This window comes from Nicrophorus vespilloides, unplaced genomic scaffold (genome assembly GCF_001412225.1).
Source record: "Nicrophorus vespilloides isolate i.1.1-1 unplaced genomic scaffold, Nicve_v1.0, whole genome shotgun sequence".
Classification (NCBI taxonomy): domain Eukaryota; kingdom Metazoa; phylum Arthropoda; class Insecta; order Coleoptera; family Silphidae; genus Nicrophorus; species Nicrophorus vespilloides.
In genome coordinates, this window is record NW_017099544.1 from 14,925 (window position 1) to 33,329 (window position 18,405).

The 18,405-nt window shown below is 38.5% G+C and overlaps 1 protein-coding gene across 1 annotated transcript; it reads left to right on the forward strand.

Moving 5' to 3' along the window:
• Window positions 1-591: 591 nt before the first annotated feature.
• LOC108564706 (dorsal root ganglia homeobox protein-like) lies at window positions 592-12,243 on the forward strand (the record flags this gene model as incomplete). Its single annotated transcript, XM_017923803.1, has 4 exons — window positions 592-1,043; window positions 8,081-8,201; window positions 11,958-12,049; window positions 12,142-12,243. Coding segments are annotated over exons 2-4 (288 nt in total), but the record flags the coding sequence as incomplete, so codon positions are not given.
• Window positions 12,244-18,405: the final 6,162 nt, after the last annotated feature.

Consider the following 18,405-nt stretch of genomic DNA (forward strand, 5'->3'; position numbering starts at 1 on the left):
CCATTACGAGCGCGGAATTACTTTCTGGAATGGATTTTAGCACTCAGAAACACAATAATAAGAAAAAGGGGTTGCCTCGGCCGAAGCCGTCCCACCACCGCCGCCGCCAACACACCACCACTCGGAGGGTCAATTTCCCTTAAACAAATAAATAAATAAATGAAAGGGATGAAAAGAGGCGCTGAGGGGAAGAGGTGGCTCTAGTATGTATAGACACACATACACATGCGAGAGAGAGGGGCGGCTGTGGTGGGTGGTTGTGTGCCGAAGATACACTCACGCAGTTTATCCGCTCAATGTATAAAATGCATCGGCATCGCCGCCCCCGCCATTTAGAAGAAAAATCGGGTGAATCTTTACACGTGCCGCCGCCTCCTCCTCCTTCTCCTCCCCACCATAGCTCGCGAGGAAGCGGTTTGCCGCCGCCGCCGCCACCCCTCTCACTCGTTCTCCCACCCGTTCCAAGACTCTTTTCACTCTTTCCAACCATCCCTTTCGCGGCCCCCCTATTATGAGAGCAGCCTAACCGATGGCACCGCCCCTCGGAACGACGGGCGTCGCGGCGCAGGCGTCGCCCGTCTGGATCCTCCCATGGCAACGCGATCCCACATCCCGTCATCTACGGCGGTGGCTGCTCCTCCGATGATGCGAGAGATGCTGCTCCGTGCTTCGTCCATCAGCATCGCGATCACAGCAACGCAACTGCTGCTGCTGCTCCTCTGCTGCTGACAATCACCTAACATTTTTGTCATCGATAAACATCAACAACAGAAATTCAGACTCGTCGTACATCTACTACTACATTTTTATGCATAGTCGCGTTTCGGATTTTCCGCAGTTTTCCAGCTGAAATATCATCAAATATTCTTCAGTCTAGATCAGAGTAAAGTGCGCGCATCCGCCAAGTGGTCGCAGTTTTTTTTTTCGTCTACCTTTCTTTTCTTGCCGACTCCACTAGATTTCCGCTTTTCCTTTTTTTGGGAACCGTTTTCGGGGATTTACTCCCCACAACCAGCATCACGATTTTCGGGGAAAGCCATAAGGTAAATACAATTGATACTTTTGCATGCAAACATTAAACAAGAAACATTTAATTTTAACTCAACATAATGTAGACTTAAATCTAATTTAATTGCAAGATTTGAAATAAAAACAAATTTATTTGGAAACTATAAATCATAGAAATAGTTTGAAACACTTTGCTTAGTATAATATTTGAAAATGCGCAATGAAAAGAAATTTTCTTCAACATTTTTAAAATTCAAATTATATACTTTTATATGCTTGAAAAACAAAGTTAATTCTGGATCAGTAGTAAAAATTATTAGTTCGAATATATTTTTCAAAATTTTTCTTTTTATTTCCAATGATATTCTAATACGAATTTTCAATTACTTATAAATATTTAAAGTTAACCTTTTTGTATCATCTTTTAAATCATATTTTATTTATTTATTCTAATAGAAATTGAATTTACTAATCAAATATTTAGTAAATAAGTGATTATCTAAAATTAGTTTTGAAAAATGAGACAATGTGAATTAACACGATTTAATATGTATTCTATACGTTTGAATCGCAAAAATATATATTTTTTTAAAATTGTGAACAAGAATAGATTCAAATTCAAATTAAAAACGTCCAAGTAGAACTTAAAATGTGATTTTCTAATAAAAGTTTCATTTTTTTATTCTTTAAATTTCAATTAGTTGAAGTTTGTTTGTAACATAATGTTTTTATAGATTCCAATTTGAATCTAACAATTCAATTTAGTAATTATTTTTAAATCTAGTACTTTTAACATATTTCAAGATTTAAAAAATCAAATTATATTTTATTATTAGCGTTGTTTTCGTTAAATTAGTGCAATAATTGCGATACGCCATCTGTTGGTAACTTTGCAACTATACAGTACAGCGGTGAAACGGTGTGAACCTTGCATATTGCCGCGCGCGAAACTCGTTGGTACAAAACACTTGTCCTCGTCGAAGACATCCTGTCTTAGTGTTGTGGTTCGCACGGTTTGAGGGTGTCTCCCACTCGAGGCACGTTTTTGCGATCCTCGACCAGAGATTAGAAGCCCTCCGTCTTTGAATTGCTGGGCTGCGGAATGCGAACGGTCCCTTTCATTGTCGTTCGCTTTGCGTTCAAATATCCGTCGCCGTATTCGTAGTCTTCGGATCTAATTTGGGTTCTCGCCGTTTAAGCAAATTAGTTCAAATAGTTTGATTGATCGATCGCCCCTTAATTAATGAAACAATTTAAACCTAATTGAAGCGAGCTCTAGTAAATATATGTATATATATATGTGTGTATGCACACTTGCTTGCTTGCTTGCTTACTTGCTACCATGCAAACACGTAGTCTATTTATACCGAATGGTCATCGGAGAGAGAGACCTCGTGGATTGCCATATCATCTCGTGCATGAAACGCGCCCAAATTCGATTTCGTCAATTGGATTGGCTTTTTCCTCGACTTAATTTTTCGCGCCTCCTTAATTCGATACGCGCACTTTGATTCATTCGTTTAGCTCTCGATCAATCGTGATTTGCATTTGTTGCAATTTGTTGCTACGCTACGTGTTCTGTCACCAATCGAACATTATAGCAGCAATAACAAAATATCATAATCAATGGGTTGCTATGGAGATTCTCCTAATGGGATATCGGTTAGGAGAAGCGATTAACAGTTGATGAACGAACGAACGAACGAAGGGATTTGTTTCGTGAACAGCAGCAGCAGCAACCGCCGCCCGCGTTTATGAATATTGTATGTAGATGTGGGATATTTAGTGTAATTTGATTAAGTGCGCCTCTATTAGCCCTCTCGCTCTCCGCCACTCTATTTCTGTGTGTGACACATACGGGCCCTTTAATGCGATTGAATTCCACGCGATCCGAAGGGATGCGAGAGAGAGAGAGAGAAAGATAATAAAAAGCACGATCCGTAGGTGCGGATACAAGTGTTTGCGTGAGAGAGAGAAAGATATGGTTGTCGTTTGTAGGGTCAATAAATGAAACGAGTGATATGTCTCTATTAATGTCCCCTGGAATGAAGCGAATTGAACTGTTTGTGTTGCCACCATCGAAACTCACACATAAATACACGCGCGCACACACATTTGTGTACGTGTATACTACACACTCATACAGCCGTTTTGGCCTCAATCAAAACCGAACGGCCTCAATTGACACCCGAAATAATCATAAAACAGGCTGTTGCGAGCACTGCAGTATACAGAGAGAGAGAGAGGCCGTTAAAGCCCTTCCCATTGATTGCTTTTTCATCGAATCCCTTCGACAATAAAAAAAAAACGGCATCTATTAGCATCCAAACCCACAGCCAACCTGCATTTAACGCTGCTTTTTTTTTATTACTATTTTCAATCGTCTATTTTTTTCTAAATTCCGACACCCTTGAATTACTCAATTGTCTTTTAACGTTGTTTTAATTGATTTGCTTTTTTTCTCCTAGTTTAATAATTTGATTATATTCGGTTGGTTTTCCGTACGTTTTTTTTGTTTTGATATTGGTAACATTTTGAATGACGTGAGTGATGTTAAATATATTACATCTATTAATACTTATTCAATTACTTTAATGTATAATCTATACTTTTAAGTTAATTGAAACAAGATTATAGTTAATTAATAGTAAATTAAATCTATAGAAAATATAAATTTAACTTTTGCATCTATATTATATTGAAATCACAGATTATTAAATAATTGTTGAGTAATTGCGAAACAAAATATTCGCGATAATTGGTAATGCGCCCAACGTAATTTGCAATTTATCGGATGGCAATTTTCGAATTACGCGTAAATGATTAAAATCCATTATTTATATTATTTAATAAAAATAAATGCGTTCATAAAACGAGCTCGAGCTTAATTATTCAACGCGGGTGGAAAATGTATCGAAGAAGACAAACAAAAAAAATGTACAACAAAGAGTCCGCGTTTCCGGTTATTTGCATTTTGCTAATTCATATAAATTTCAACATTAATCCAGAGCTTCGTAAAAGTTGAATTCATCTGAAATGTTACCATGGTTATAAACAAATTTACAAATTACTGCACGTTTCCAAGGGAGCAAAGGGAATTATTGGCCGATCGATTGTCACGGCTTATTAGTGTATTAGATTAAGCGGACTTAGGTGTTTTCGGTGGCACCCACCCCTGTCCGATGGCGTTTGGTTTTTTTTTCTGCCTTTCCACCGACGCGATGATTATTTTGCGATAATTGGGTTGCCCGAATTAGTGTGTGTGTGTGTGAGAGTATTGAAGTTCGGTGCGTGACATACGGTGGATTTGCGGATGGGCGAGAGGAAAAGGAAGGAATGAGAGGAGAAAAAAAAACTGTTGGTAGTAGCTAGCAGCAGTAAGTTGATCATAGGGGATGTAATTGGATTAGGCGTTCGGGTGTCCCTGAGGGCCTTCGGCCTACATAAGTGCACTAATCACACACATACATACATACACATGGATGGATGCTGTTTTATCTCTGAGCTTAAGCAGCGAGAGTGAGTGAGAGAGATTGAATAAAAAGAGAGAGTGAGTGAGTGAGATGATCGCAATTTTGGGGGAGAAGAGATCGGGCGCGCAAATCTAATATGCTAATGATTCATCTCGCACGCAAAATCCACCTCAACCTTTCCCTCCATCCTACCGTGCACGATGTTGTGTACTACGTGTACGTGTACACTTGCACCGCGTACAGCCTTCATTGATATTAATGGCAGGCCTCGTCGGTGCCCCGAACACCTGAGATCGCAAAACCCAAACCCAATTTTGCGGTGGAAAACTTCTCATCTCTTTCGCAAGAATTAAGTGAAAAAAAAAACATTTTACAGACTCTCTAAATATTCACAAATTTCAATGTTATAAATATACAAAAATCAATGGAATTTTGTTTATTGCTGAAGAAAGTTTCGTGACAAAATGTTTTCGAAAACAAATTTCTAATATTGAAGCAAATGTGTTTTATTTAATTGTAGTTTGAAAGATGATCAAGAATGAGAGCGAAATGGTAACAGTTGCGTGTAGATTGGTTGGAGGTGGAGGAAGAGGAACGAGGCGCGGTAAACGGATTAGAGGACAGAAATGACAAAAGGAGAGAGAGCAGAGGACGCTTCTAGTTTGATTTAGATTAGTTTTCGCTTTTGACATACAATATGGGGCATGCAAATCAATTATCGTCAAGTGGAATGAATGCCATAGAGCGCACTGTATGTGTGTATACGAACGAACCGAGCAAAGCGAGAAGGAAGGATGTACATGCCAGAGAGAAAGAGAAGTAGATTGTGCATGAATGAATGAGTGAGTGAGTGAGAGAGAACGCGAGGCGGATCCGCAGATCCGGACTTCGCGTTCCATATCAGAGGATGAGGGACTTCATTTGCATTATTATATTATTACTGACACCCAGTTTATGCCTGCCACCGATCCTAATTATTATTACGCCTAATTGGCTCTAATCATCTCCGCTGGAATTAATACGTGGAAGTAATAGGAAGCGCGCAAACCCGTCCCACACTTCCATACATAAACCAACTAATATTATATATACTACATATATCCCGCATATTACTGAAATTCCAATTACGCTCGACATTAATTTGCAATTACACAAAATCCATATCTGCCTCGACGAAAAAAAAAAAACGATAACAACAGTGCGATCGGCTTTTCTTTAACTTTACTTGTTTAACTTAATTATTTCAAACAAATGAAAGAAAATTATTAAGTATTAAGTGTTGATTAATACAATGAAGCGAATATTCTTATTTCTCGTGAATTGCGTTTTCTCAGTAACAGTTGTTTCTCCTTGCCCTTTAAATGTAATGTAAGCATGTGTAAATAAATGCTTTAATTGCTCTAATTCGGTTGATGATGATTTTATTGGGATTCGTGGTGGTCGTGGAGTTTTATCTTTATGTTGGTATTGTTAACACGAAAAGATGAAGAGATGAAGAGACAAAGAAGCAGAAAGAGATGAGATGCGTGTAGTGAATATGTATACGGTCGTTTTAATTGGCATCTCGTGATGTCACATACATACATACATGCATGCATGTACACCACCGCTTAATACGATAGTTAACTTAATCAGAATTAATTCGCTGTTAATTGAACCGATGTAACCGACATGATAATTCATATGATGTGCGTTTGAACGTAAACGACGAGAGATGTTTCGAATTTTGAATTTGCCGCTGTCCCACAGCGCGAAGAAGAACCTAATTCGCGCTGTGTGTCCGTGTGATTGTATTATGCCCATTACGCCAATTATGATTATGATATTAATAAACACATCCTCCTCGTCCGTCACTAAAACCCCCCCTTCCCTCCCTGCACCCCGTCCGCAAGAGAAGAGTGCGAAAACGCAGGCGACAATTTAAATTTTTCGCCACTTCCGCTGCAATGCAACGCAACGCAAGTCAGATTTAGCAGACAGCAGCAACCTACATTCGTAGGAATCAAGTTTGAAATCATTTCGTATATTATTAATTCACATTCGATAATCAATTGTTTTACTGTCAAAGCCTAGCAGATTACGCCATGATTTCAATTTGACATTGACGTTTTGTTTCGGATTTAATGACGTTACAATTAAAGTTGTGATTGTTTGCAGCAAAAAAAAAAACAATGTACGAACTGAAGCGTGTCATTGGATTGACGTGTTTTATCGTTGTCGTTTGTGGTTCTTCGGTGAGGTGTCGAAATCACGACAAGTTAACAGTTGGTGTTTGTCTCTGCGTTCGAGCGTGTAATGACTAATTGGCACGGCAAATGCGATGCACCGTGCTGGAGGGAGGTTCGAGCTAGGGGTGCGATGTATGGATTGTTGGATGGATGGTGGCCAATTTCGCTCTGCACCCTCTCTCCATATATAAATGCTAAACAAGCAGCGCTGTTCGCATTCACAATAATACAATAATAACACTAGCAAATGGTGTGTGCGAACGAGGAGCGACATAAATCCGGACGCTCAATTAAATTCGAATAAAATCAAACGCGCACCACTGCGATGCGCCGCTCCACCTTTTGACACCTACCCGCCATCTTGACAAATGCAATCAATTGACACGCGATTTCAGTTGTTTCGCAATTCTTGAAATTGTTTATCAATTGATTTACCAACACTTTCAATTCAGATCGTTTAAACATATTTCTGTTATCATTTAATTGATACAATTAAGTGATAATAAGATGATAATTATAGCAATTTCAATAATAACAATTTCAAATTCTCTTTCTAATTAAGTTTCAATACAGTTTCTTTTTCTACAGATGTTGGTGTTGTATAAATCAAAAACTTTGCTATACAAATTTAAAAGAAAGTCACTTATTTGCAAAATAAAAGTTGAATTGTCTTAAGTTGATAATCATGACTTGAAAAGAACTGATTACTTGCGTACAATTTCAAATTCTCTTTCTAATTAAGTTTCAATACAGTTTCTTTTTCTACAGATGTTGATGTTGTATAAATCAAAAACTTTGCTATACAAATTTAAAAGAAAGTCACTTATTTGCAAAATAAAAGTTGAATTAATTGTCTTAAGTTGATAATCATGACTTGAAAAGAACTGATTACTTGCGTACAATTTCAAATTCTCTTTCTAATTAAGTTTCAATACAGTTTGTTTTTCTACAGATGTTGATGTTGTATAAATCAAAAACTTTGCAATACAATTTAAAAGAAAGTCACTTATTTGCAAAATAAAAGTTGAATTAATTGTCTTAAGTTGATAATCATGATCTGAAAAGAACTGATTACTTGCGTACAATTTCAATTGAATATGCGATTCGCATAAATTGCTTTAATCTAATTCGAGGGGTTTTGTCAGGGATGATTATCGAATTAAGATCGCAGTATGCGTAAGGGATAAGTGCAGGTTTGCGCGCAACGGTGAAATTGAGAAGCCAACCCCGGGAATTATCGGGGGTTGGTTGGTTGACAGCATGCAATTCGGCATGAGTGAGTGAGTGAGTAATATTTAGCATTATGTGTGATGATTGTAATTACAGTTTGTTCTTTCATTTGTCTGATTTCGTTTGTCTGGATTGTTTCAGATCGGAGGCGGCGGTGGCGGTCGCGGCATGTTCTGCTACCACTGCCCTCCGGCCCTGCACCCCGGAGCCCCGCAGCCGCGACTCCCGCAGCTCGACTACCCCTTCAGCTCGACGCATCCCTGTAAGTACTTAATGCCACACCATCATCATCATCGCCGTATCATTACCGGATTATAGTTGGCCAACCCCCGCGGAGGCGGACCCACGCCACCGAACTCTTTTGTTTGCTCCGACCCCTCTTACGTCATTTGCATTTGAAATCCGCTCGGTATATTCAATGCACATTGAATATGTATATTAAACGAGACATTATAGGGAATGTGTAATTGCATCACTATATTTTTATATTCAAGTAATCATATGCTAATTTTTTAAATGACAAAATATTGAGCTGAATCTTCACATTTTAGTATATAACTTGAATACAGTTAAAGATAAAGTTTTTTTTTTAATTATTTTTAATGCAATCTATCATCTGACATTGATATCTAGCCTTATGAATGTCGTAAAGTAAGTTAAAAGGGTCACTATAATAATAATTAATGAAGTGAAGATCCAGCAACCCCACTTATACATATACGTTAATTTTTTATGCACTTGCACACATTAATAGTCAATATTTAAAATCGGTTTGGTAAATCTTGTGGTTTGAATCTCTTCAATCTTCGACGATGCTCTGCAGTATGCATCAGCTCCATAGCCAGTTGGTTTGGGTGATTCTCTAGCCGATTATGGTATCTTGTGCTAGCCTTTCCTATTTATTCCTTGACGAAACTGATGTTAGCTTGCTTATGGATGAACCATGGAGTATTGGTAAAGATAAAGTAAATAGTAAAATTTCATATTAAAGAAGAAACTGTACAGAATATCAAGAGTATATATGGATAATTTCATTACGATTAAGTGTTTAATCTTGAAATGATGAAATTTTAAGCAATATCTTGAAATATTTGTATATATCTCTAAGATTGAAAGAGGTAGGATAGACAATAGTCAAATACGTGATAATAGAATTATAATAAATGCGCTCATTGAAATATTCAATGTTTTTTTTTTGGAGGGTGGTAAAAATTTAAAGTGGACTTCAAATTGCGCATCGATTGCGTCGTCAGAAGAGACGAAAGGGTGACTCTTTTTTTTTTCGCTAAATTTATTTATTGTCGGCATCGGGGTCGGATAATCGAAACCCCAAATTTACCATCCGATTGCATAATGCAGGAGTGAAAGAGCGCCCACGCCCCCGTAGGGCGATTCTGAAGAGCAGAAGAGAACGAGTGCCATTATATGTATATACACTCGCACACACACATATAAAAAGTAGAGGATTGTGCCGTTTCGTTTCGTATCATTCCATCCAACCCTCGAAAATGCAAATCGACCGCCACTCTGCAGCCCAAATCAAAATCGAATTAAATCAGCCTCGGAGCGCGACGCCCGTCAAGGAGGAGAGCGGAACGTCGAAATGGAAAGACGCAAATTCAGTAATTCGATATGGCAATTGTGATTTTCCTTTTGGATTTTTCTCTTCTCTCTTTCTCTCTTTTCGCCCCTCCACTGCGAGAAAATTCGATGATTCCGTTTTCGACGAGCCATGGCTATTGATCTTCAATTGTTTATAACACAATTCTGTTTCTAAACAACGAAGTTACCAACTTCAATCGATAAATTGAAAATTCCATTGTACTCAATAACATCATCACATTCCTTATAATTTCATCTTTAATTTGCAAAAACAATACACTCATATTTGTATTATTATTTTTGATAATAGCTTTGGACATTCCGGATTCAAAATCAAGTTATATAAAGGTTGTACATTGATTTATCGTTACGAAAGATGTTTCATCAATTTTCGAACGAAACATGACGTACGTTTTCTGTTTGCGGAAATCAGATTACGCGTGGGTCGTCGTCAGTGTCAATGCGATAACTGGATGGCGTCAAATAAGGAATCGGCTATTAATAATTTCGCACTCTCCTGTCTGCCTCATACCGAAATCATCTATTTTTCTTCTGCGAGTAGGGGGGAGTTCAGCCAGGAATCAATTGGGATCTCTGCGAGTAATGAAAACGCGTCCATTTGGCACCCAATTTCCCATTATTCCCGCACATCTAATAATGGACTGGTAATCCTAATCAAGAGAATGAGAGAGGGTGGACGACCCTCCTTTCAAATCTCTTGCTCGTTGATAATTTACGGTTTCGGCGGTAATTCGGCTACTCCTTGTGATCACTCTTTCGATATCGATTCGTATCGAAACAATTGAATATCATTCGAGATGTCTGGGAGCGGCTTATTAGAGGGCGCCACGGGTCCGACCTTTGACACGGGCCGCCCCGAACGGCGCGGCCCGGAATGCGAGGCGACACATTCCGACGCGTACAATCTGGATTTCTCGGTCGGATTAAATCGCGAGAAAGCAAATATATATATGTATATAAAGGTATACGGATAAACAGTTTTCGGCTTTGTTCTTTGCCTCCTCGACTAGCACCGTAATTATCTGTATCTGTTGTGTGTGGGGGAGAGCGAGAGGAGGAGGAATGAAAGTCTCATGGGGGCGCGGGAGAATCTTTATTGGCGGAATTAGTTTTATGCTCTCTCCGTGTGCATTTAATGTAGGTGGATGGGTAACGCGCTGGGGATTCCTTCATCCATCCCCCATTCAATACGTTCGCAAGTTCCATTAAATTTTAATCTTTATTTACTTTCACCGCGCACGGCATCACCGCAGGAATACGGGCCGATTTACGGGACCTCTTCACGAGAGCAGACGTCCCCGCAGGATTAAGGAGAGTCAATTGTACAGTCAACTTTATATATACAATGCAATTATCACATTTGTTGATAAACACCTCTAATATCAATTCACATCAGGTGCATTCTCATAATAACAATTAGGTGTTGAATAACACTTGGGCAACTCCATTTCATATATATATAATTGTAACTTAATTAGGAAAAAAAAAAGAAGGAATGGAACACGAGCTTGTAAATAACTTTTCAAACTTTAACCAATTTCTTTGCATTCTACACTTTCGGTTGACTTGAAATGTCTTTAATATTTAGCGAAAACTCGGAGACTCTGAGTGAAAAAAGAAATCAATGAATAATGTAATATTTTCGACGTCGGCAGCTAATCCCGCGGAATGCCTTAATTAAAACCGAAAATATGTAAATTGTTAATTAATTGGAATTATCTCTCGGGGTATTTTACCCAACACCTCCCACTCCTCGTGCAATTTTAATCGGACCTTCTCTCACTCTCTCCCTTTTACGCAGAAGGAAAAGTTCGAAAATTAAGTGAGAAGTTCGCGGCAATCGTAGAAATCAATTTAGGCCGAAAAGCAAAAGAGATGGAATTAGATTTATTTTTTAAATAATTATTACGTTCCTTTGATCTGCGTAGAAGAAATATGAAAGCAATGATGATGATGATTGGATTATGAACATGCATGTATTATGGATTTGTTAATATTTTTTTAACGTAACAAAGATTTCGGTGCTAACGCATTTTGAATGCCCGAAATTTTTCAATTATCTGTTTGTTGGTGTTCCGTTCGTTCGTTTCGGTTAATCCGATTTTAATATTAAATCGATAATAATGCCCGTTCTTCCGTTTTTTGGCGTGCGGCAGTCGCTGTTGAATATTTGAAATTTGCGCTGGGGGAGGGAGAGGTCCGTTTCGAAATAAACCCGGGGAATCTTCGAATGCGGGGGATTTTAATTCGGTGCGAGCGCGGATTATAAGATTACAGCATTGGACAAATTTTCGTTGAATTAGCAATGGGGTTTTAATTAATCTCTGCAGATGGCGTTTGTTCGTTGGGTTTGCTTGATAATTATTTGTAATTATTTTTGTTTTTGTTTTTGCAGATACGAGCTACTCCTACCATCCGGCCATCCATGACGATACTTTCGTGCGACGCAAGCAGCGCCGTAATCGCACCACGTTCACCCTTCAACAGGTAAATAATAATATTGATAGCAATTATTATTGTTCGATTATCTGAGAAACATCGATTAGAAATATGTGTTTTTTTTTTGCGTTAAATTGCAGTTGGAGGAACTGGAGACGGCCTTCGCTCAAACCCATTATCCGGACGTGTTCACCAGAGAAGATCTGGCCATGAAAATCAATTTGACGGAAGCTCGAGTTCAGGTATGTCGATTCACAACTTAAATTTGAACAAGAAAACTATATATCATTTGCACGTAAGAATAACGAATTGCAGACTGTACGTTTTCAAATTCGAGTTTCTCTCGTTAAGCGTGCCTTCTCGAAAATCTCTTGTTCGTTCTCAATGACTGGTAGCCTAGAGAGATTTCGAATGTTGTTGTTTCCTGTGTTTATGGATGTGTATGTGCGTATTTCTTTTTCTCTTGTTCTTGTATCATTTTGGTTCGTCATCTCTCCTCCCAAGGTGAGGTCTTCCAAGTTTGCTCGGGGAATTGAATTAATGAAGTTTGTCGAGGGGTTAAAAGCGTGCCTTCTTTCTGTTTCTGCTTTTCTCTGGCCCCGAGTCGAGCTTCCCGAATGAAGAGAGTGTGTGCACGTATGTATCTATGTTGGTGTGTGTATGAGAGAGCAAGTGTTAATTGTGTGCTGGAGCTGGGAAGGGTGGAGATTCACCATCATCCAGGTGGTTCAAAGGGTCGCGATGAGTGTAATTGTTCCGCAGGGCCTCATTAGCCGCACTAATTGCCGGCTCAATCTAATACACACCACCCGCAGGAATGCCCTCAGGACCCGAATCCGCACATGCACGCAAATTACGTGAACCGTGCGAACACAACACCTCCCTTATTTTCCTTTCTTCCTACATCTAGAGACCAGATTGTCTATTTTTTTTTGTTTTTTTTGGATATAAGACCGTACCCTATCCCCAAAAATTGCGTTGCTTCAAATATCGAGGGAAGGAGAAGGAGCACACGGCGCCCTTGCGAAAATCCAGCGACAGTCTTAAAAGTTGGAAAATTCAATAATACTTAAGTTGTCGGTGGCGTTCAGTCGGGAAAGCCCTCGGAAAACATACCAGTGACAGCTAACAAACCGCCACCCACCCGCAACCGAAAGCTCTCTCTTTCTTTCCCCTTTTCCACCACAATCAAACCCCCCTCGGAAGGCGTAATGCGACGAAAAGAGAGCTTCTTTTTTTTGTTAAAATTTTGTTTAAATTTTATTTTTATTTTTGCAACAGCAACCGAATTTCCTATTCATCGAAACGACAAAACTCGCGTATATTTCTATAAATCATTCAATGCGAAAATCAACGTTTTATTAATTAATAGCGCGCGTTCGCATATTATCGAATGGGCGGCGAGTTTTGAAAACTCGCCGCCCCCATATGTGTAATCTGTGCGCGAAATGCATGGAAATAATTCGCGCTTTCAGTTATTAAATGAAAATGTCATTAATTAAATTAAATTATTCAGCTGGGCCCCGGCGCCGCCGCCGCTGCCGCCACCGAACTCATCGATCATAAAATGTAGTTTCGTTCGGTTATATCTGTTATATCAGAGGATGCATGCAAATGAGCGCAATTTAGTCAACAATATAATATATTCATTCACAGCTTTATATTATACAGGGTGAAACAATGGATTTTTATTAAACATTTTTTCCAAAAATCATAAAATTACTTAAATTTTATAAAGCTTAAAAAATGAGAAAAATTGTATAGTTTTCTGCAAAACTCAAAGCGACGTAACAGTAAAACGAAACGTATTTAAGCAAATAGTGTACGAATTACATCGTAAAACGGGTTTACACTTATATACAATATTTACATCTGACGGTTTTAAACGAGCATTGAATAATTAATGTTCGAGAATAATGGATCTTTCGCTGTGAGTGAGGAAGGAGTTCGTTCTGCTCTTCGCTGATATATCTTCTTCTTCTTTTATTTGCGCGTATATTTTTTTTACCAGCCCTGTATAAAAACGCGATCACTCTATTATTCATATTTCACTTTAGCCGCGCTGCACATTTTATTATTACTAACTAACCGGCGGCGAATGAAAAATGCAAATTTCCCTCCCGTTTCGTCCTGTTTTCATTCGCTTTGTGCTGTGTGTTGTATCATCATTCGATGATACACAGTTTTTTTTCTCTCTACATATATATCGTAGTTTGTTGTTACGTATCATTTTTATTTAGTTTCGATCGTATATTTTTGTTTTGGGTTTCATGTTTATGATTAAAAGGGAAATTTTTGCTGCGTTAATAGCTGTTCGCAGTTAGATTTGTTTGTTAGATTTGACTTGTATCGGAATGCCATGACAACGATATAAATAAAAGCTGAAGTTGTTTGCTGAAGCTTTTCTTTGTTTCGCGAAGCCGAATCAGAGTTGTTAAGTGGTAAGAGTTTGCGGAGGTGGCAGTGGAGTCGGTTTTTGGTTTTACAGGCCTGTGCAGGAGTACGCGGAAATCCGCCGAAAAGGGGTGAAACGTAATCGTCCAATGGCGTCCCCCCGACATCGGGGTTGCCAGGGCAACGACGGGGGCCGTGTATATCGGAATGCATATGGCCGCTCCCCCGGGACACCCCACTATGTATCTAATGCATTCACAAAGAGACTCCGCCACCCCCGACGTCGCAGCCGCCACCGCCACCGTCTCCTCCTCCTCATCCTGCTGCTACTACTTCTTCTGTTCATGCTCCGCCATACCTCGCATCCCCCGCCTCCAGCAAAACCGATTCTCGGCAGTCGTTTATTTATTTATTGCCAACCCACCGCCCCCGCAATAAAAAAAATTGAATCACGCGCACGCACTTGGGGTAATATGCTAACACGGCGTTGCCAGATCCGTCGCTATTATTGGCCTAACTTGGCAAATTTGCAAAATGGCTTACCACTTCTCCCCTTTGGCCTTTTCACTTACTGCGGCGAGATATGCAAAGTTTTCTTAAAAGTTGTAAAGTTTGAAAGTATCCAAGAACTCTTTACCAATAAAAACAACGTTAGTTTTAACACAACACCTAAGCAAAACGAAATAAATACTAATTTGTAATGTGAAGTAATAAGTTGCTATGGTTGAGATGGACGCTTTATACATAAAAATTACAACTGTTACGCTGTTCAAATATTACATAATTTTAAGTTGCTAACTTGTAAGGTTTTTTTTTTTCTAAGTTTGCGTTGTGCTGTTATTGTCGTTGTTGACAAAAGGGGTGGGGAATTATAAGTAAATAAATGTATTGCGTTTTAATTGTTCTCGTTGAATAATGAATGAATGCAATTAGTACGGAGACCATCCACAATGAAGTCTTTATTCCGCGACGAACGCGCGCACAAACATACACACAAACACACGCTCTCGTTCAACAGCTATTAATGAAGGAACAATGTGTGTGTGTGTGTGTGGAAAGGGTGTTTATTGTTTGCATACATGTTATCGCCGATGCAAAACAATAATAACGATGATGGAGGGATGGAGAGGTTGGCGTATCCCAATTAGTAGTAAAACAAACAAAAAAATAAGAGTGTGTGCCCAAAGCCCACTTGTATTCAGCTCCAAAGTATTATAAACAAAGAGTTAACAAACTATTAAATCTCTATGCTCTATTTCAAGTTATTAGTTTGCGATTCGGTATTATTTGGTAGATCTTTCCTAATTGTCGATCGGTAGTGTAAATTAATTGTCTTCTCTACTACCCCTGGTAAGACTAATTTGCGCTCGACGCGGATTGTTTTGTGCGATTAAATAAGGGTGGCCGGGCTCGTTACTCGCTTGTTAACACCCCATCAATATAAAAGTACACTTAGGGGTCTCCCCTACTTTCTATCTCTATCTCGTTCTCTTGCTTTTCTACCCTCTCGAGTGCGTTTGTATCCATCTATCTCTCTCTCTGGCTTCAGCAGAATGCGGTGGTTTCTCGTGGGGGTTGTTTGCGCTCTCCCGGCCCCTCAGTTCCCATTATGTACATATAATGTAACTAATCACTCGTTCCGAAGCCCCACTTACAACAAAACGCACGTCCGATTTGGCCCTCCTCGATGATACTCAAACACTCAATTCCACTTATGTAAGCAAACAGTGCATAATACGCGCACCATCAATTACATAATGGGTCCGCACCACCACCACCACCACCAATAAACCGACCGTTCGTTCCTCTATGACGGAAAACAAGCAAGAAATAATTAAAGCCTGTTTGAATTTCGGGGATTCGCGTGGCGGATTTAATCGCATTCATCAACCGCAGCATGCAAATATTGAATCTGTTACACTTTAATGATCAATTACGTATTCAAATTCCATTCCTTTGTAACATTCCATCAATTAATTCTCTCCATCGCAATCCAATGCAACGAGATAGCAAATTTTCAATTATCATCATCATCTGAAATGTTTGTTCTAACATCTCAATAAATTGGATTTGCGTAAAACCTAAAAGCTTTTTTTAAATATGAAATTTGATAGAATTGAATACACTTTTTGTTTAATTGACATGTAAACATGGTAATTCGTAAATTGATTATGAACAAAAGTAATACTAGATAATTTGACACTGAAGATATTAATTTGTACATGTAATTCGAAGTTAAACAAAAACGAATCGTAAAAACAATCGAGCAAATCTTTTTTTGTTTCTATTGTTGTAATTCATTTGTTTTGTTTTTGTCTTTGCGCGCAGAATTTTCCATTCGGTTTAGCGTGATTAGAGCCAATTACGTGGAAATGTTAAAACGAAAAAAATCTATATCGAATTATACGCGCTTAATACCCCGAACCGACGGGCTTTCGCAAAAAAAAATAAATAAATGCGAAATACAAAAATGATGCAACGCGAAGCCTACTCCATTAGTTTTAGTTGGAGGATTTGATTTGAACGTCCGAAACGACGTTTTATTCCATTTTCGTTTTTCATTTGTTTCATTTTTGTTTCGTTCGTTGATTACGCGAAACGTGTGCGCTTGTTTATTTCTTCTGTTCGGCTCTCTGATTAGGTTTGGGGGCAAAGAAAATTAGCGTCAATATAATTGACATTCCAGTTGTGGAACCCAATTAAAATCCCCTTGAACAAATTAAATTGTTTACGTGTGTGTTTCTCTTTATCTCTCTATCTCTCTCTGTCTCTCTCTATGTGTGTGTGTGTGTAAGTGTATAGTGTACATTTGAACGCGTGCAGTTGTGTATGTGTGCTGTTGTGCATCGAGTTTGGTTTTCGGTAATCAAATCTGCTGAATATACGGCGGAACTCGATTAAATCGCATCGAAAACGTCGCGTTTAGAGAGACAGATTGCCGGACCTGTTTTATTTTTATTTTTTTGTCTGTTGTCTCCCTTTCCCGCAAATCGAATTTGCCGCGAAATTGGAATTTCGAAAAGCAATAATCGTAATTCCTGCGACCAACGGATACGCAAAAAAAAATATATATATAGGAACGTTTTCGGTATCGGGTTACGGCCCTGCCGTTCTCATGTCAATCGCACGTCACTTTAGTTCGGTGTCCGCTGGGAGGGAAGTAAATTTTCTGTCCGCCGCCACCGTCGCCGCCCCCAGTGGGTTTATGAAATTTATATTTATTATTTTTTTGGTTGGTCCGATCTTTCCCGTTCGTCTGATGTTATTTCAGGGGTGAATTGACGTCGATTCATCCCTGAAAACTGAATTTTGAAGAAGGGCGAAAAGCGATTTATTTACTACTTTAAAGCTTACTCGTTAAGATGCAGAAGAACTTTTATTGCTAATGTAACTTTTATATATTTAGACTAAGAAACTGAAGATGATTTCTAATTATGAAATAACTGAATTTTGTCTCAATTTAGAAAAACAATATTATTGGATATTTTTTTGTATCTATTTTATTGTTATTTTTATTCCCAATTTGAGAAGTTTTCATTACAATTTTTCACCTTTCTATCAATATTTCCCAAATTTCCGAAATTCGTACAATTTATTTGGTTATCAACAATTCAACAGATTGAAACAAATTAAAAACTTTAAAGTAAAATTGAAATAGATTTTTTTAAGAAGAAAGCACGTTGTAAACGTTCTTTCTGAAAATCCTGATCTTTTTCCCAATTTGAGAAATTTTCATTACAATTTTTCATCTCTAAACTTTCTATCAACATTTCCCAAATTTCCGAAATTCGTACAATTTATTCGATTATCAACAATTCAGCAGATTGAAAAAAATCAAGAACTTGAAAGTAAAATTGAAGTAGATTTTTTTAAGAAGAAAGCACGTTGTAAACGTTCTTTCTGGAAATCCTGATCTTTTTCCGTTGACGACGATTGAAAGTGAAACGCGATCAAACGGTATGAAAGGAGAAGAATGTGTATGGATATCGCGCAACGTTTGTATCAATTTT